General features: G+C 49.5%; 1 protein-coding gene across 1 annotated transcript; it reads right to left on the reverse strand.

Moving 5' to 3' along the window:
- Positions 1-989: 989 nt before the first annotated feature.
- DPH7 (diphthamide biosynthesis 7) lies at positions 990-19,935 on the reverse strand. Its single transcript, XM_042963522.1, has 13 exons — positions 19,867-19,935; positions 18,470-18,489; positions 18,100-18,268; positions 17,715-18,050; positions 16,473-16,606; positions 16,005-16,092; positions 14,424-14,515; positions 13,844-14,016; positions 9,030-9,134; positions 8,857-8,926; positions 8,666-8,731; positions 8,016-8,188; positions 990-1,661 (listed from the first exon to the last, which is right to left on the reverse strand). The coding sequence occupies exons 1-13, from the start codon at positions 19,933-19,935 to the stop codon at positions 1,207-1,209; spliced, it is 1,950 nt and encodes a 649-aa protein (XP_042819456.1). The 3' UTR covers positions 990-1,206.
- Positions 19,936-19,939: the final 4 nt, after the last annotated feature.

A 19,939-nucleotide genomic window follows, 5' to 3' on the forward strand; every position in this document is an offset into this window, starting at 1 on the left:
AGGTGTAGTGAGCGAGGCAGAGCTCGCACAGAGGCCCTGTTCCCCGTGTAACTGGAAGCACTGTCTTCCCAACCAAAAAGTTCTGGGGAGGTAGGCCAAGGGCGAGAAGACACGGAAGGAGAATTCACAAGGCACATGGTGCCACATGACAACACTGGTTATCTGTCCCCCCAGATTCTTCACTCCCGAAACCAGTCAGCATATTCTTTATGGGTTGAAAAACAACTATTCTGGGGGCAAAACCTCCCGTCGTCTACAGTCTCCCCTCTGGGTTCCCCGGTTTCAGTGCATAGTCCCTGAAGTCTTATGTATTCTGCTTCATATTTAATTGACCCTTAGTTAAATACCATTAACACAAACTCTTAAGGAGGGTTCAAATTCTTGTTTTGAAATAAATGCACCATTAGCTGGGAAATGATCATTTTTACAGAGTGATTTCTTACATGTTCTGACCCTATATTTTCATCAGAAAATAAGGAAGTGTGTGTTTTCTGACTCTGATCACCTACAACAGAATATTGGTAGAAATTTGACAAATTCTACACTAGCCTGCACTTCAACTACTGTTCTTTCCAGAGAGACAAGAATGAACTATGGGAGTCAGACGAGTCACAAACCCAGTTATGTTCTTGGAGTTAGTATGTGTCCAAGCTTCGGAAGCTACTCAGGTTACTAATGCCACGATGGGGAATATTTCAAGTTTATGACACGCTAAGGCAATTCAATGTGTGTAGGCTTCCTTTTGTTTACCTGCATAGGAGGCTAATACAAGCACTTCTGGTGCCATGATAAGGTGATCTTTGTTTTTTTTAAAGTTTTTTGAGAGAGACTGCATGTGAATGGGGGATGGGCATACAAAGAGAGGAAGAGAGACAATCCCAAGCAGGCTCCTCGCCATCAGCACAGAGCCCGATGTGGGGTTTGAACTCACAAACCTGTGAGATTGTGACCTGAGCCCAAGTTAAACACTTAACCAACTGAGCCACCCAGGCGCCCCCGATAAGGTTTATTTAAGAGAAGCCAATAGCTTTTTTGACTGTTTACACCGTGGACATAAGGTACACTGAGCCCTATACAGTCACCTGTGGAGACTACAGTAGGAATCTCAATGAGACGGTCTGACAGCAGTTCACTCACAAAGTCGCACTCTGGGCTTTCTTTGTGGAAATGGTCTTTGACTTCAAGCCAAGCAACCTCTTCCCCAGCTCAGATGTTTTCCCACTTCCAGAGGTGAAGGATATGATCATAAAAGGAGCAAGTAGTTAGGAAGCTGATGTCAAAGTTCGCTGCTTCCAGATAGAGGTCAGAGTCACAAACCTTGGTCCCTGCAGTGTGCAGCTGGCTGTCACTCTTCATCATGTCCTCTGCGAGTGCCTGGACAGAAGTCCTCGGTTTGCTTCCGCTCTGAAGTATGGTATGACCTTCTTCATCATTCTCTGCTAAATGATCGTAAGACGGTGCTGGTGACTGGTGTACAGCCTTCAGGTTTGAGAGATGTGCTGCTTTGGCTCCTGAGTTGCTGCAGGGAGAGGAACCTGAGCAGCATGACCGGCAGGTCTGTAATGGATTGTGGACGTACAGCCAGGACCAGTCGGCTCCATACACCAATGAGTTGGGCAATGTGTGGGATGCAGAGACTGTGCAGGCTTCCTGCTTCTCCTCTGGAATGAGACAGAATACAGGAAATGTGACGTTACCCAGGCTGATCTCATCACTACCAAATGATGGCCCCTGCCCACTCTCAAAGGGAGACTTTGCTAAAAGCAGTCCTCATTTGTCAGCAACCATTGTGCATGATGCAAAGGAATCCTTGAGACGTGGAGAGATGAGAAGAAAACAGACCTTCATCTTGCAGTGAGTACACTGTGGTGCCTAACAAAGGAATCGGCCTGGCTACAGAAGCACAAGGGTGACGGTGCCCTTCCAAGTTGGAGGACTTGGCAAAAGCTTCAGTTAAGACTTCAAAGCAGAGGACAAAGCAGTTAGCCAGATGGGAGAGACAGGGACGCATGTGAAACAGAGAACAAGCGTGTGTAAGGTAACAGGACACATCTGGGGAACCACAAACAAGTAGATGTGGCAGAAACGCCATCGGGGAGTGGCGACACGTGTCTGGAGGGTCAAAACCATACAGAATTCAGCGTGCTCTGTAAAGTCTGGATTTGAGCTTGGAAAGGACTCATTGGAGTTTACGTGGTTTTCCTTCTGGTGAGTTGCTATAGCAACTTTGAGGGTGGAGGACAAGACTGGAAAGAGGTTCAGCTATGGAAGGTTTGAAAGCAATATTCGACCAGAAAAAGAAATGACAAGGTGTTGCCAAAGCTGAGGTAATCTAGGGTCCAGGGCAAGGCCAAGCATGGCAAGAGCAGTCATAAAAAACTGGTGGCCAGTGACCTGGGGATGTGAACTTAGAAAACTGTCACCAGGTGAAAGGCCTGTTGGCCATTCAGGTCTTTAGTAAGCCTGGACAGCTACACACTCTGAAAGGGGTGCCACTGATGCCTCCCAAGTGCAAGGATCCGGGCCAGAGCCATCAGAAGTGCAATCAGAGGGGTGCCTGTGGGGCTCAGTCAGTTAAGTGTCTGATTCTAGATTTCAGCTCAGGTCATGACCTCACGGTTCGTGAGTTCGAACCCCCCGTTGGGCCTGCGCTAACAGTGTGGAGCCTGCTTGGGACTCTCTTTCTTCCTCCCCCTCTTTCCCTACCCCGCTTGTGCTCTCTCTCTCAAAATAAATAAATAAAACTTAAAACAAGAAAAAAAGGAAGAATAACTGCAATCAAAATGAGCAGTGATGAAGAAAGGCCAAGAAGTGTAGACCAGGTCAGTGCTGGAACCAGGAAACGCTGAGAGTGCCACCAGAGCACAGGAGATCCTACTCCCGAAGCCAGGGCTTTGCCTGGACAGAAGAGGCTCCAGAGAGGAACCAGATGCCGAACGTCCCCAGACAGCCAGAAAGGCACTCAGGCAACACGAGCAAAGGAGGGAGCGCCTCAGACCATCACTGTCCCTCCATGGTAGCCTGGATGGGACTCAGAGACAGGGCCACAGGGCTTTCCCAGCCAGGACCCCATTCCGGGCCCCAAGTCAAACAATAACAAAGAGCATATCTCCTACCCAAGTGCACACAGAATATTAACAGAACATCATGTTAAGCAACAAAGAATCAAAAAGTTCCACAAAGGAGAAATAGTACAAGCAAGCAACACTCTCTGATCATAATGCAATAAAAACTAAAACTAACACAAGGGGACAAAAAAGTCCTTCTACCTAAAAAATTTAAAACCTCCTACGAAACCACACTTGGGCAAAAGGGAAAGTACGAACTCAAGTCACAGAATTTCTTCTGAAAAATGAAATCATTACATCTCACAACCTAAAAATATGCTTGAATCAGAGAACATTTCAGACACAAAAACACTCAATGCAGGGGTGCCTGGATGTCTCAGTCAGTTAAGCGTCCAACTCTTGGTTTCAGCTCAGCTCATGATCTCATGGTTTGTGGGATCGAGCCCCAAGTCAGGCTCTTCACTGACAGCTCAGAGTCTGCTTGAGATTCTCTCTCTGCCCCTCCCCTGCTCGCATACACAAGCACTCTAAATAAATCAATAAACTTCAGAAAAAAAAAAAGCTTAATACAAACACAATAATAAAGAAAAGTGAACTGTACTCCCAACTCAAAATGCTAGAAAAAGGAGACAAAGGGAAACAAACATAAAAGGAGAAACTGATGAGACAGAGAACAGAAAAACAACACAACTGTAATAAAAAGCCAAAATCCTACTTTTTTTTTAATGTTTATTTTTGAGAGAGAGAGAATAAGTAGGGGAGGGGCAAAGAGAGAGGAGGACAGAGGATCCGAAGTGGGCTCCATGCTGACAGCGGAGAGCCTGATGTGGGGCCTAAATTCAAACTGAGATCATGACCTGAGCTGAAGTCAGACACTCAACCCACTGATCCAACAGGTTCCCCCCACCCCACCTTTTTTTAAATGTTTCAAAATCAATCTTTCTTTCTTTCTTTCTTTCTTTCTTTCTTTCTTTCTTTCTTTCTTTCTTTCTTTCTTTTCTATAAAAATCCAATAACTTTTTTCTGGGACAAGATAAGTTAATGTCAAGTTCAAATACAAGAATAGTTAGGAAATCCTTAAAAAGGAAAAGTGAAGGTGCCAGTAACCCTGCTATTACAAAGACACCACCAAGCCTCCACAATCACAGCAGTGGGTACAGACACATGAAGAGACATCCAATGGGACTCGAAAGACAAAAAAAAAAAAAAAAAAAAAAGCCATGAAAGTAGGAACACAAGAAGGGTGGCATCTGGATTCACTGGGGGTAGATGGACTTTCTAATAAATGGTGTTGGGATAGCTGCTTGCACCACATACAACACAGACCAAAGTTCTAACTAAATACATGGCGCTACAAGTACTAGAAGAAAACACCGGTAAATTCTTTTTTTTTTTTTTTAATTTTTTTTTTTAACGTTTTTATTTATTTTTGAGACAGAGAGAGACAGAGCATGAGCGGGGGAGGGGCAGAGAGAGAGGGAGACACAGAATCGGAAGCAGGCTCCAGGCTCTGAGCCATCAGCCCAGAGCCCGACGCGGGGCTCGAACTCACGGACCGCGAGATCGTGACCTGAGCTGAAGTCGGACGCTTAACCGACTGCGCCACCCAGGCGCCCCAACACTGGTAAATTCTTTTACAACCTGAGTGTGAAAGGGGAAAAGCTTTTTAACACTAATATTCAAAATGTAGAAGATTCCGTGGGAAAAAATATCTATAAATGTGATTACATTAAAAAGCACCATTGGGGCACCTGGCTGGCTCAGTTGGTAGAGCAGGCAACTCCATCTCGGGGGCGTGAGTTCAAGCCCCACGTTGGGCATAGAGATTATGTGTTTAAGAAGAAAAAAAAAAAGGGGCGCCTGGGTGGCTCAGTTGGTTAAGTGGCCGACTTCGGCTCAGGTCATGATTTCACGGTCCGTGAGTTTGAGCCCCGCGTCGGGCTCTGTGCTGACAGCTCAGAGCCTGGAGCCTGTTTCAGATTCTGTGTCTCCCTCTCTCTGACCTCCCCCGTTCATGCTCTGTCTCTCTCTGTCTCAAAAATAAATAAACGTTAAAAAAAAAAAATTAAAAAAAAAAAAAAAAAAAAAAAAAAAAGAAAAGAAGAAAAAAAAAAAAAAAAGCGCCTTTTGCTTGGGGGGAGGGGTGGACACCAGAGGCAAAAATGAGACAATAAAGCAAGAGAATGTATTTCCAATGTATATCAGAGGTAAGGAGCTGATACACTAATATATAAGAACTCTGTAAAATCAAGGGGGAAAAAGACAAGAAACCAGAAAGAAAAATTGGCAAAAGACGGACAAAGAAAATTTATAAAAACAGAAATATGGGGGCACCTCAGTGGCTCAGTCTGTTGGGCATCCGATTTTGGCTCATGTCGCGATCTCACAGTTCATAAGATCAAGCCCTGCGTTCAGCTCTGTGCTGACAATGCAGAGCCTGCTCTGGATCCTCTGTCTCCCTCTCTCTGCCCCTCCCCAGCTTGTGCTTGGTCTCTCTCTCCAAAATAAACATTAAAAAAAAAACAACCAAAAAAAAACCTGTGTAAAATAAATAAATAAATAATTTTAAAAAAAGGAAACAAATAAACCTAATTGTATTTCAAACAAATAAAAAGCCACTTCCAAGTAACCTTTGAACACGGCACTCTGACAATATCCAATTAATCTCACAAAAAAGAGCCGTAAGAGCATTTTGAGTTCCCTTCACAGGGTTGTCTTAGGTGCAGCACAGTAACAACTCTGTGAGGTGAAGCGTGTAAGTAAGAGTTTGCTGGGAGCAACTTTTCACTGGAGAAGGGAGACACCATGGAATAGGGATATGCAGACATACGTGTGGACACACACATATACACACAAGCACACATGGTTATGTAACCACATATACACACACAAACGCATCCACATATGTATAACCACACACATGTACACGTTATATGTAAACATACACATACATATGTATGTATGCGCGCGCGCGCACACACACACAGCCATACACAACACCTCAGTAGCTGTAAGACCAACTAATGACCAGATCTTGGATTCTAAACACACTCACCGCTAAGAGGACCCAGGACACCCTGAAGAAATAGCTGATTCCAGGTATGGGAGAGGCAAAATACAAAATGAACGTGAAATATTTCGTGCCAAAAAGCGAGGAAGTACTCAAAAATCAATAGGGACATATGAAAAGGACACAGGAGACAGCTTAAAGGGTTTTCATGGGAAAAGTCTAGGACAATGAGAACATTGTAATGAATGATGACTATAATAGATTACGACCCACTGAATGACATAAAAACGCATGAATCTATATGGTTAATAAACACAGATATATGGGAGAAAAGTGAATGCTAATTTTAAAATGTACAGAGTATGATAATAGTTACAAAATCACCATTTTGCAATTATAGTAATAATTTCATTCAGGGAAGACTCATTAATGGATTTGAGTGGAAGTCTGATGAGGAATAAAAAGGTTCACTCTAACCACAGGCTAGTTATTATTAATCACACAGGGGAAAACAGTATTTTTACAGCAGAGAAACCCAGGGGAGACCTTAACCAAGTGACCAAATTAACATCAGCAGTGAAAGGACAAAGTGGCATCCTGTGCCTCCTGACGAAACGCATTAAAGAAGGCAGAATGTCACTTCCATAATGTTCCTGGCAAAGAGCCACGAGCCAGTACAGCAGACGCACTGCAGACTCCAGGCCATCAACAGACTGAGAGCAAAAGGCAGTACAGTCGCAGCGCGCAGAGCAGCCAGAGAGAACGAGAATGGCTCTGAGGACACCAGATGGCGCAGACCCTCAAACACAGTTACTGGAAATAAGTAAGGACCCTGACAATGAAAAGAGTCTATACGTTAGGGAAATGCAAACATCATAGACATCACACGCACCTAACAGAACCCCACGATACACGAGGCAAAAACGGACAGAAATGAGGAAGGACACGATACATCCGTAACAGTCGGAGACTTCACCACCCCACCTTCCAGGGCACCTGGCCGGCTCAGCCGGTGGAGCCTGTGACTCTCGATCCTGGGGTTGTGGGTCCGAGCCCCACACTGGGTGTAGAGATGATTTAAAAGAGCATCCAGACAGAAAACCCAGAGAACACGGGAACAGGGCACTCCACCCACAGCTGCGGAGAACTCTCTTCTCGAAAGCCCGTGGGGCACTCTCTGGGACCAACCACGTTTGAGGCCACAAGACAAGCCTCAGTAAACTTAGAATATACTTAGAAATCAGGAACAGGAAAAAATTCAGGACAGTCACAAAAATGTGGAAACTGAGCAACACACTGATGGACAACCAATGAGTCAATGAGGAAACCACGAGGGAAATGAGGAAGCACCCTGAGGTGAATGAAAAGACTCCACACCCCAAAAGTGAAGGGGTACAGCGAAAGCAGCAAATACGTGAGGAAAGAGACCTCACGGGGCTTTCAGCTGAGAACAGGGCAGCGCACCTGTGCCCCTGCAGAACAGGAAGTCCTGGGGCGTGGCCCAGCACACAGGAGACAGGCCTGCAGAGCGGAGAGGCGGTGCCTTAATCACTTCTTTGTATAGATGAGGAGGGAGGTGGAGTCACGAAGGGAGAATGAGGAGGGAAAGGGGGCATTGGGCGTTGGCGAAGAGAGAAGAAAATGTGCAACGGTCCTGACAGTGAAGACTTACTGGCCAGAGAAAGGCGGTGGTGGGCCTGGCGGTTCCCAGGCCCTCCCGCAGCACGAACTCAGAGTGAGGCCCGCAGGGCTGCCCTTTCCCTCCAGCCACCTTCTGGGGCTCCGGCCCAAGTCTGAGCTGGGTCTGACCAGTGCTGGGTTCTGCTCACAGAGCGTGAGCAAGGCAGCGTGAGCAGAAGTGAAGCACTGGCAGAGCAAGGGGGCAGGAAACTGGGAACCCCCACCCCAGGCCTGACTGCCCCAAGCCCCCTACTCACCTATTGCCTTTTGGCAGTTGAAGATCTTAAAGCCACCGTGCATACACGCTGCCAGGAGCAGGTGGTGGTGGAAAGGATGCCACTTGAGCCGCCACACTCCGCCCCCCACGGACATGTCTGCAAAAGGCTGCTTCATGTTCCGGGTGTCCCACAGTAGAATATGTTCGTCATAGCTGAAAGCCATCCAGCACAGGGATCATGCAGGAAAGTCAATGCCCACTTATTCCCTAGGTGGCAGCGGGGACATCTCCCAAGCAGGCCCATCCCATTCATTCCTCTAGGACAAAGTTCCTTTTCCCCAGCCCAGATACCTACACTTTGGTTTAAGAGTTGGTCCAACTGGGGGCGTCTGGGTGGCTCAGTCGGTTAAATGTCTGATTTCGGCTCAGGTCATGATCTCATGGTTCAGGGGATCGAACCCCACACCAGGCCCTGTGCGACAGCACAGAGCCTGCTTGGGATCCTCTGTCTCCCTCTCTGTCTGGCCCTCCCCCCGCGTGCACACGTGTGCGCACTCTCTCTCTCTCTCTCTCAAAAACAAATAAGTAAACGTTAAGAGTTGGTCCAATTAAAAACTGCAACGGTCAACGTGAGGAAATGAAGGAAGAGACGCAAGAGGGACCCCTGTGCACAAACCCTAAGAGACTCACCTTCCCGTGGCCAGGATGTTCTCCCGGTGGGGACTGCTGCGGATGCTGCACACACCCACGGAGTGCCTACAGGCAAAGTGCAAGGCTTGAGCGAGTGCGCACACAGGGACACGTCTCCGGTGGAAAGTCCGCGGAGGAGGGATGGGAGGGCTGGTGGTACATGCCTAGGGCCGGCCCCTTGATGAATTTACCTCTTGCTAGTGAACACAGATGTGCCAGGTGTCCTGGTGTCCCAGCCTTTCAGAAGACCATCGTCCCCACCTGCGTGGAAACAGAAACGCCCACTGACCGTGGCACTGACGACAGGAAGCAGCCGCTTCTCAGGGAGGGAATGTATGCCTGTGAGGAAATCCCCGTGAAGGACTTTTCCTGGGTGGTTTCAGGCTGGCACCAGGCAGAGGAGCTCCAGAAACAGCACCCCAGAAAGAGGCCTGTGCTGTGACTGTGTCTTCACACTTGAAGAGGGCACCTGCAGGGAAGACAGGAAAGGCTGATGAGCTCAGCCTACAGGAATGAAAGGGAAGGACAAGAAGTCAGGGGAAGAATTTTCAGGTCACATGTGGCTAAAGTGCCTTCTGTTCAGGCTCCAGCAACCAATGCTCCTAGCTGCCACAAACCAGAGCTGCCTGATCAAGGAACTCAGAACAGGATCTGTATGCAGGAGGCAGCAAACACGAGCATTTTTTTTAAATGTTTATTTTTTGAGAGAGACACACAGAGTGCAAGTTGGGGAGGGGCAGAGAGAGAGGGAGACACAGAATCCGAAGCAGGCTCCAGGCTCTGAGTTGTCAGCACGGAGCCCAATGTGGGGCTTGAACTCACGAACAGTGAGATCGGACCCGAGCCGAAGTTGGGCGCTCAACTGACTGAGCCATCCAGGGGCCCAACACAAGCACTTCTTAAGGTTCTGGAACCTTCAGCACATCTCCATTTATCTTAAAGTCACCTGGGGCACCTGCGTGGCTGAGTCGGTTGAGTGTCCGACTTCGGCTCAGGTCATGAACTTTTGGTTCGTGAGTTCGAACCCTGAGTCAGGCTCTGTGCTGACAGCTCAGAGCCTGGAGTCTGCTTCGGATTCTGTGTCTCCCTCTCTCTCTCTCTGTTCCTCCCCTGATCATGCTCTCTCTCTGTCTCTCTCTCAAAAATAAAGAATAAAAAAAAAATTTTTTTTAAGGGAAGTACATTTTGTAACCTTACAGTAAAAGGACCTCTGTGCTTGTCTTAAGGAATCTGAAAAAACAGGAAGGGTAGGGAGCCGCCACCCTAATCCATAACCAGTCTTTGAAGACAGCAACAAGATATAGCGTGATGGTGGCTATCTTGAAGGAAGGGGAGAAAGGCTGAAAAGCAGGGCCCACAGGGAGGATGAAGAGCAAAAGAAAAACACCTAGGTCTGACCACTCCGTCCATCCGTCTGTCCGTCCATCCATCCACTCAACCGTGTATCGTTCCTTATACCCACCCACCACCTAGCCACCTTTGCTCCACTCCGCCCATCCAACACATGCTCACTGAGCACACTGCAGATGCCTAGGGCAGACAGAAGGGATACAGGAGGAACACGACCTACAGCTACGTAGACCAATAGAACCGGTCCAGCCAGGCAGGACACCTGCAGGTGAGCCTCCAATCTGAGCTGCCGTCCTGTGGCAAATTTGCAGAGAAAGCTGGTACTGGCTTCTTTACACGCTGGTCTGTCTCACACCCCACATCCATCCACCAGGACATCCTGACAAGCCACCTTCACACATACAACCAAAGTCCTACCACCTTTCCCTCGCGTGCACTGCTCCCAACTCAGTCTGAGGCCTTCTTGCCACCACCTGTATGGCAGGTCCCCAGGCTCTGCCCTCGTCTCCTTGCAGTCTATAGTCGACACATTAGGAAAAAAGATCCCCTTCTATTCTGCAACATTAAGTCAGAAAACATTACCCCTCTGCTCAATATCCTGCTATGGCTTCTATTGCAGTCTGAGCCAAAGCCAAAGTCCATCCTGAGGCCCGCGAGGCCACGTGAACTTTGATCTCACCTTCTGGCCTGCCACCTGCCTCCTGCCATTCTGGCCACACAGCCACTTGCTGTCTTCATGCAGCAGGCTCACTCCTGCTCTACCTCTGTCCACCATGACCATGCTCTGTAACAGGACAGGCTGCACCTGCCCACAGCACCCCAATCCCCCAGTCACAGCCCACCAAAGCACTTCTCGCCTCTGAGCCACTGTGCCCTCTCTTCACTCATTCTGTGTCATGCTTTGTGACCACTGCCCGTCTCCTCTCTGTGTAAGTTCAGGGAAAGCAGGGCTCCTGTCTGTCTCGTTAGCTCATGTGTCTCTGGCACCTATAGCGGCGCATGGCACATAGTAGATGCTCAACAAACGTTCACTGAACAAACGACTTGGTGCTGAATTACAACATCACAGCCTCCACTATGCTTGGCTCTGAATTAGCTGAGTCTCAAGGTAGAACTAATCCAAGAATGAGAAGCCTCAAGAAATTAAACCTCTATTGTTGTCACTGAGACTGTTCACAGTGTGACAGCAAAAAACGCAGAAAGGACCCAGCTGTCAGGGGAAGATGAGCATTAGACACAATGAGGATGAGCCCAAACAGCAACAAGGGGTCGAACCGGGCCAGTATCTCCAGGATAGGATTTTAAGCTGAGCCCTGCCAGAAAAGCAGAACAAACCGGTGGTCTAACACGGAGATTGGGGAAAAAAGAACAGTTCGGTTAAGCATGGAGATTGGAGAGAACCCTGAATGGGTGAGGAAAAAGCCATCACTCAAAACTGGCTGGAGAGGTAGGCAGGGACCCGATATGCAAAGCCACAATGTCGCTGGGGGGATTGCACCAAGAATTCTGGAGAGAAGCTGCAAAGGGTTTAACCACGAGTGAAGTGTGACAACGTTTGCATGTTTGTAGCTTTTTTTTTTTTTTTTTTTAAGTTTTTGAGAAACACAGGGAGACAGTGCGTAAACAGGGCAGGGGCAGAGAGAGGGAGGCACAGAATACAAAGCAGGCTCCAGGCTGAGGTGTCTGCACAGAGCCCGTTGTGGGTCTTGAACCACGAAGCGTGAGATCATAATCTGAGCTGAAGTCAGAGGCTCAACTGAGTGAGCCACTCAGACACCCCAAGTTCGCATGTTTTAAAACAATCGCTCTAGCTACAGTGTGGAGGCAGGATTAGAAAGGCTCAAGAATGAATGCAGGGCCATCCTTCAGGGCTCTGCCAGGAGAGGAGACAGTGCCCCCAATAGGTGGCAAGAGAAAGAGATGGCCAATTCTGAGATGCTTGGAAGATCAATAGGACTCCCACTTCTGGAAGGGGTGAGGGGACGCTGGTGTCTGATTTGGGCAGCCAGACCCTGCCCTGGGGTCGGGACATTAGGCAGGAGCTGTGTGCAACAGGACAACACAGGGACAATGGCCTGAGCCAGGATCCACATGTGAAATGCCCAGGAAGCATCCTTTTTTTTTTTCTCTTAACGTTCATTATTTTTTTTTAATTTTTTAAAACGTTTTATTTATTTTTGAGAAAGACAGAAACAGAATGCGAGCAGGTTAGGGGCAGAGAGAGAAGGAGACAATCCGAGGCAGGCTCCAGGCTCCGAGCTGTCAGCACAGAGCCCGACGCGCAGCTTGAACTCACAAGCTGTGAGATCGTGACCTGAGCCAAAGTCGGACGCTCAACCGACTGAACCACCCAGGCACCCCATCTTAATGTTTATCTATCTTTGAAAGAGACAGTGTGTGAGACAGTGAGAGCACTCATGAGCAGGAGAGGGGCAGAGACAGAGAACCCCAAGCAGGCTCCATGCTGTCAGTGCAAAGCTTGATGCAGGGCTCGATCTCAGTAACCATGAGATCATGACCTGAGCTGAAGTTGCCCCCCATCCCCCCCACCCCGGAAGCATCCTTGCAGAGTGCTTGGTAGCTGGCAAGATAAAGGCATCAAGAGCTCAGGGGGAAGAAAGGTCTAGGGCACCCGGCTGGCTCAGTCTGAAGAGTGTGTAACTTGATCTCAGGGTCATGAGTTCAAACCCCATGCTAGGTGCAGAAATTACTCAAAATAAATTAGTAAAATCTCCTTGAGAGAAAGAAAGAAGGAAGAAAGAAAGAAAGCAAACAAGCAAAAAAGGTCTGCTTAAGCAACCAGAATGCAATTGTTTCTGGAAGAGAGAGCAGCTGAAATCAAAAGAGCAACAATGCAGAGCGACAAGAGCACCCAGATAGGCCAGAGGACAAGGAACACTTTCAAACAGAGGGAAAGGAGCCAGCAAAGGAATGAGAAGCAATCAGAAAGAAGAGGGAAGCCCGGGATAACGCAGAGAAAAGACTGCACCGGGAGGAGGCCGGCGTGGGAGCATTGCTGAGAGGTACTCCCTGGACCAGGCACCGTGGCCGCCACTGAGGACCTCCCCAAGAGTGGTTCTGGCGGAGCGGGGTGGGCCACGGAGCTTCCGGACAGTCTAACAGAACGTCCCTGACCTCACGACTCACCGTACGGCTCAGCACACCACCAGCAACTAGACGCAAAAGGAAACGAGGGTCAGATCTTTTCTTTGCCTCTCTGCAAATCCAGCGACTCCCCTTCTGTCTTCTCTCAGAGGCCAATGCCCCCTGCCCCCCACCCCCCATCTCCCAAGAGTCCTCACCGCCTGGGGAAGAGAGGCTGCTCAGCTACCTGGCTCCTGCAAACGTCAGGTGTGTTCATTTCTCGTCCTCACATCAGCACCCCCAATACATACCACTCACAATGTCAGGAAATCAATCCTACCCCTCTCAGGCTTTTCTTTGGGAAGGTAAACTGGACCCAAGAGAGGAGTGACAGCCTGAAATCCAACGTGACAAGGCCAACACTGGACCCAGAAATGGCAACGGAAAATGTGGGAACCCTGGATTTCACGGAGCAGGAGCAAACACGGCAGGAGGCAGGGCTCCGGCTGCTCCAACACTGGGGGCAGTGTCCCCCAACACCCTGCAATGCCCACGGCCAGGTGTGCTTTGTTTTCTAAGGAATAGCTAAGCGTTGAGTACCAACTAACAGCTTTTGCCCCAGAAAATACATTCTCCACAAAGGGTTTTCACGATCCCAACATGTCCAGAGTCACAGCCCTGACCTGGGCCTCACCTGCTCACTCCCTCCCTCCTAGGATCCATCCCCAGGGGAGAAGTACCAACCTGAATAAACGATTTCTGTCTGCCAGTAATTGAAAGCCGCAATCCAGGCCTCAAAGCGATGGGCTTGCCACATGGCCACCTCCTGCAGCCCAGGCCCCTCCTCATTCACCTCTAGCAGGTAGAGCTGCCCCTTGGAGTCACTGCTAATGACTTTCAAGGGCTGGTCACTGGCCCTAGACACAGAGAACCAACGGAGAAACCCAGCTGAATTTATTCATTGACCCAAACTCATCACCCACTTCTGGTTCCCGACTGGTGGCATCCCGAGACGTGTCATGGGAGAGGCTGTCCATGGGCCTGATGCACGGATGTGCCCGTTAACAGGTTTGGGCATCTGGCAGAAATCAAAACTAGCACATAACTTGTCAAAATAAACCCATGTCAGCTTCTCTTGATGAAAACACTGTCTCTTTTACCTAAAAGGATGAATTGTTTCTTTTCAGATGAGCACCAGTTATGACATTCCTGAGTCTAGGAAGCCACAATCAAGGCTGGTGCAAGGTTTCAACTCTCTCTTGCACGAAAAGAGCAACGAATGCTCAGAGGAAAGACGGGATCCCTCACCAACACCGGCTCTTACCTTCCAATTTTCCCAGTGGACCAATCCAGAGACAAGGCTAGACACTGCTTCTCCAGGGCAAAGCTGGAAAACGGCTGCAGTGTGTACGCATTCTAGTGGAGAGAAAACGCTATCAAAAGGAAACAGCCCAGAACCTTGGAAAGACTACTCCTGTAGCTCAGGTAGCCATCATTCCCTCATCGCCTACTAGGTGAACAAAACGGGTCAGTCCCTCATTCACGGCAGAATGAGAAGACACCGGACAACTGGCCCCTGCCCTCTAGGAGCTGACGCACCTGCAGAAGGGCTTTCCCACATGTGACCTTGGGGGAAGCTGATCCGTTTTTCAGACCCCCTTGCTGTCCATGCATTCCTAGACATAACCACACCGCCTACGCAGACTCCCAGAAGCACCCCTGGGACACACTCTCCATCTCTTCAGGCCTCAAGGGATGCTGGCATATTCTCTCTCCAGGGACAGAGACAGCCGGCTCTTTCCTCCAGTTTCCTTTTCCGAAGCCACAACTAGCCATTAAACGCTGTTTCTCTTTCCTATGATTTATGTAAGCTTTTTTTTTATTACCTAAGTATCTGAACAGTGCTTAACTCCATCAAAAGGCTCCTAGCAGGCTGCTTCCTCAGTGTCCTCTCTGGGGTTTATCTACTCTTGCTCAGAATCCCGGTTGATGGGCCCACAGTCTTCCTCGGATGTTTCCTCCCTCACTCCTGAGATAGGGCAGCTGCTCTCAGCTGGCCGGCGAGGTCCATTATACACACGCCCTCAGCTGCCATAAATCCAACAGCAAGTGGACCCGTTCCAGTCCCACCCACACCCCTGGACCAGTGTGTGTCCCTCTCACTAAGTCAGGGCTCGGTCTTGTGGGCTGTTTACTTCCCTGTTCTCTCCCTCTTCCAACAATCAGATGCAGTCATTTTGCAAACATGTGGTGCTGATCAATACCAAATGCTCTGAAAAAGTCACATAGAAAACTGCCTTCCTAATTATGGCTGAGAAACACCACTTTCACATAAGAAATTCACGGCCATTTTTGGCCCCAGCATCATCAACCTAAGAATGCTGGTCCAGCTTTCCTTACAGAGGAACTTTCAGATCCACTGACAGGTAAATAAATACCCTGTCACTTCACCCCTTCTGCTGGTGACACATAAATTGATCTCTTCTCAAATTCAGATGCAGAACCCAATAATTTAAAATAGATCGCATACTAATTTAGAGTGTTATATGACAGAGGCACCTGGATGGCTCAGTCACTTAAGCTTCCGACTCTTGATTTCAGCTTCAGGTCATGATCTCACAGTTTCTAGGATCGAGCCCTGCATCAGGATTCACACTGACATCGTGGAGCCTGCTTGGGGTTCTCTCTCCCTCTCTCTCTCTGCCCCCTCCCCCACTCATGTTCCCATACGCTCTCTCTCAAAACAAATAAGTCAGCATTTTTTAAAAAATAGAATGTTTTATACGATTTGCCATTGAACGGAAACCATCCCACAAAAAGGTTTATATCAGCACAACCTCCTGCCCAAACCCTCTCCATTCAGATTCTTTCCACCCCCCAAAAACTCCTTGCCCTAGTCACTGACCTCAGATCCCACCAAGCGGAGCAGTTCTATGGACCCACCAGCATCTGCCACACCCAAGAGGGCATGGCCGGCCACCGGCACGTGGCACCTGAGGAGAGAATTCACATGTCAGTCAGAACACGGGATATGCCCAGAACACAGGTTAGCATTGTGCACCTCAGTAACTTATTAAATTTCAATTCCAAGACCAGGTTGTAGCCTACAGTTCTGTTCCAAGATTCCCCAGCTTACGAATCAGAAAACTAGCATCACTTCCCAGACTGATACCAACCCTAGGACGCAGAAATGAAAAGAGCCCAAGTCTCTAGTAGCCTCCAAATGCCAACAGGTGGGCAGGACAATAAAGAAATGAACCCAAAGTTCAGACATTTCCCCATCTTACTGAATGCTGACAGGCATCAGTCTCCCCTGATTAAATGAACAAATACTCGACAAGTCCCAGACAGGGGGAATTGTTATCAGTTATACCATTTCATGTCCAAGATTGCAGAAGTATCTCTTCTTTGGATCTCAAGCAGGTGGCAAGCAGAGCTGTCTGCATTGAGACGATACAAGTAGAGACGACCTAAACGGCTTGGAGGCTCGTCAGGGTCAAGTCCACTCTACAAAAAAATGCAGACGTGCTCTATGATTACCTTAATAGATATCGAGGAACCCAAGGGATGGGAAAAGGAATCAAGGGAAAGAAAAGGCTTGACGAGGCTCTGGAACTCGGCCTCAAAGCAGCACCTCTGATTTTCTGAGCTGGAAAAAATGTCTCCTTTTGTACATGATTAATGGGTAAGTAGATAAACTCTGCTAGACTCAGTACAGAATGCTTTTTTTTTTTTTTAATTTTTTAATGTTTATTTACTTTTGAAGGAGAGAGAGACAGAGTGTGAGTGGGGGGGAGGGCAGAGAGAGAGGGAGACACAGAATCTGAAGCAGGCTCCAGGCTCCGAGCTGTCAGCACAGAGCCCGATGCGGGGCTCGAACCCACAAACCGCAAGATCATGACCTGAGCCGAAGTCAGACGCTCAACCGACTGAGCCCCCCAGGCGCCCCCAGAATGCTTTTTGTTTAAAGTTTTATTTAAGCAATCTCTACACCGACGTGGGGCTCAATTAAATCCATGACTCCGAGATCAAGCGTCGCGTGCTCTTCGGACGGAGCCAGCCGGGTGCCCCTACAATGCTCCTTCTAGGTGAGCTAACAGGGACCAGCTATGGTTAGGGTCACCACAGGACCCAGTCTTCCCGGAAGCGTCCTGACCTAGGCCTGTTGCTGGAGTGCCAGTTCTCATGCTTAGTAGTGTTCTGGTTTGGATCTGAATAGATGCCATCAAGAGAATAAGTACGGCTCCTTCCAATTCCCGTTTTCCTTCCTATTCTAGGCTTCATTCATAAGCTTGAGCCACGCCTGCATATGGGGTACATTTTACTTTCAAGATGCGCATTCTAACCTACCTTCTGGCCACAACGCAAACGTCACATCTTCATCTCCTGTGTGACTCCACAGCCTTTTCTGTTCCTGCCTCCCCCACAACAGGCCAGACACGTCTCAACATTTGCGGTCGGCTCTGCCTCTCTGAAGTATTTTCTCGTCCTTCCTGAGACCTCTCCTAAAAGAGTTTGACTCTGGGGCCTTAGCTACTCGAGAAACGCCATTTGGGGAGCGCGGACCTAGAAAGCCGCGGCCGAGACCGCCTACGGCCAGGAGGACACCACACACCTTGCTCTCAGGGTCCGCGGGCTGGTCCTCTGGCTTCCGCAGCTGGTAGGTGCCGCAGACCAGCAAGTGCCTGCGGCCTTCCAGCGGGCACCATTCCACCGAGTCCGCGGTGTATTCCGTGTCCACCACCTGCAGCAGCCGCACGCGACCTTCCGTCGCCCGGAAGTCAGACAAGGACGCAGTGGCGTCCAAGGCTGCGGGAACCGGGCAGCGTGGGAAGGGTGACGAGGCCAGATTGGGAACGGGGTCGGGGCTGAGGTCGACGGTGAGAGCGGGCTCGGAGTCAAGACCAAAGACCGCGTCGGTGAAGAGATGCTCCCGCAGCCGGTCCTTTTTCTACTTCCGCAGTCCCCTCCTTCCCTTTCCTGGGGCGTCGGGGCGGGACTTCCGGCCGCCGATTGCCCCCGCGCGTGACGGTGGCCTCCGGCGCCTCCCGCCGGCCGGCGGACTTCCTCGGGCTCCACGTGCCAGGGCTCGCATCTTGCCCTGGCGGGGAGACGTGGGCATCTGGGCGGGCAGTGGTGTCCCCTTCGGAGTCCCCGAAGATCTGGGCTCTGAAGGAGAGCGGGGGGGGGGTGGGGGGGGGGCGGGACGCAGAGGAAGAGAAAACGGGCATGAAAGTGGGGGTAAGCTAAGGACCTAGACATTCAGGGAGCCCAATCCAGGGTCAGTCCTAAAAGGGCTGCGTCCTGCCAGCCCTGTGCCCCTCATGTCCATCCTAGAGGGCTGCCGGTAGGCCATGAAGTGCGGCGCACCCGTGGATGCCAAGTCCTGCCTGCCAGGACAGCACAGGAGACAGGGCGGACTGAGGTGGTGGGTAGGTAGGTAGACAGCCTCGTGGCGCCAGCGGCAGGGGTCTGTCAGCCACTCAGAATGTAAAGGCCACCCAGCACTGCCATGATCTCACTTGGGACACGGAGTAGATGCGGCTGCCATTCAAGAAAATTAATATATTCTACAGAGTAGATTTGGGGAAGGCAAGTTTTGGACACTGTTAAGGATGGATTGAATTGTGTCTGCCCCAAAAGATACATTGAAGTCCTATCCCACAGCACCACAGAATGTGACCTTTGGAAACAGGGCCTTTACAGAGGTAATCCAGTTAAAACGAGGTCATTACAGTGAGCCCTAGTCCAATATGACTGGTGTCTTTATGAAAAGGTGATTTGGTCTCCCAGGGACAGAGACCCACAGAAAAAAGATAACGTAAAAACAGGATTGGTATGTTGCATCCACAAGGCAAGGGAGGCCTCAAACTGCCACAAGGTAGGAGAGGCCTGAAACAGGCACACCTTCCCATGTGTCTTCAGAGGGATCATGGTCCTGCCAACACACCGATCTGGGACTTCCCACCTCCACAACAGGGATGATGCATTGTTGTCTGAAGCCATCTGCTGAATGCTAACTTGTTATGATAGCTCCAGGTAGCTGGACAAGCTGACATTGAAATCCACATAGATACCTAGGTACCCAGCCTGTGGTTTTCAAGTAGGGCTATGGCTAGATATACAGCTGTGAGTCAGCAGCTCAGGTGGCAGCTGAAGCAGAGAAGCAGAAAAGGTTGGTCAGAAAGCATCAGGACTTTCCAAAATAGCTGAACCACACATTTGTATCTGCTACAAGGAAGGGTCAAGGGGCACCTGGCTGGCTCAGTCAGTAAAATGTGCAACTCTTGACTTCGGGGTCATGAGCTTGAGCCCCACACTGGGTGTAGACACTACTTAAAAAAAAAAAAAAATCTTTAGGGGGAAAAATAAGGTCAAGTCACCCAGCCCCACACACTACAACTCAAACAAGCCCCCACACTAACCATCTGAATGGTAACATTTCATAGGCACCCTAAGAGGTGTGACCGCAAAGATCAAGAGGTTGGGGCCATCAGAGGAGAAAAGAAACCAGGGGCTGCCATCAGAGAAGGGACAAGGGAAGCAAACAGGGATAAAAACTGTCTGTGGATCCTACAGCACCTTCACAACAGTGTCCACTCCAGGGAGCCACTGCAGTGACTCGAGCAAAGGGAAGGAGCCACTACATGGGCAACTCTAGAACCCTTACAGCCACCTTCTAAGCTCTAGCCCTTCACCAGCACAGACGTGGGGGGTCTCTAACACACGGTACAGGGGCACAGCCCAATTGGACGGGGATCAGCTACCAGCAGCAGCGCCTGCTCAAAGCAGCTACGTTGCACGATCCCCAAACCAATGCTATCCCGATGAGCCATGCGA

The sequence above is a fragment of the Panthera tigris genome, chromosome D4 (assembly GCF_018350195.1).
Source record: "Panthera tigris isolate Pti1 chromosome D4, P.tigris_Pti1_mat1.1, whole genome shotgun sequence".
NCBI lineage: Eukaryota > Metazoa > Chordata > Mammalia > Carnivora > Felidae > Panthera > Panthera tigris.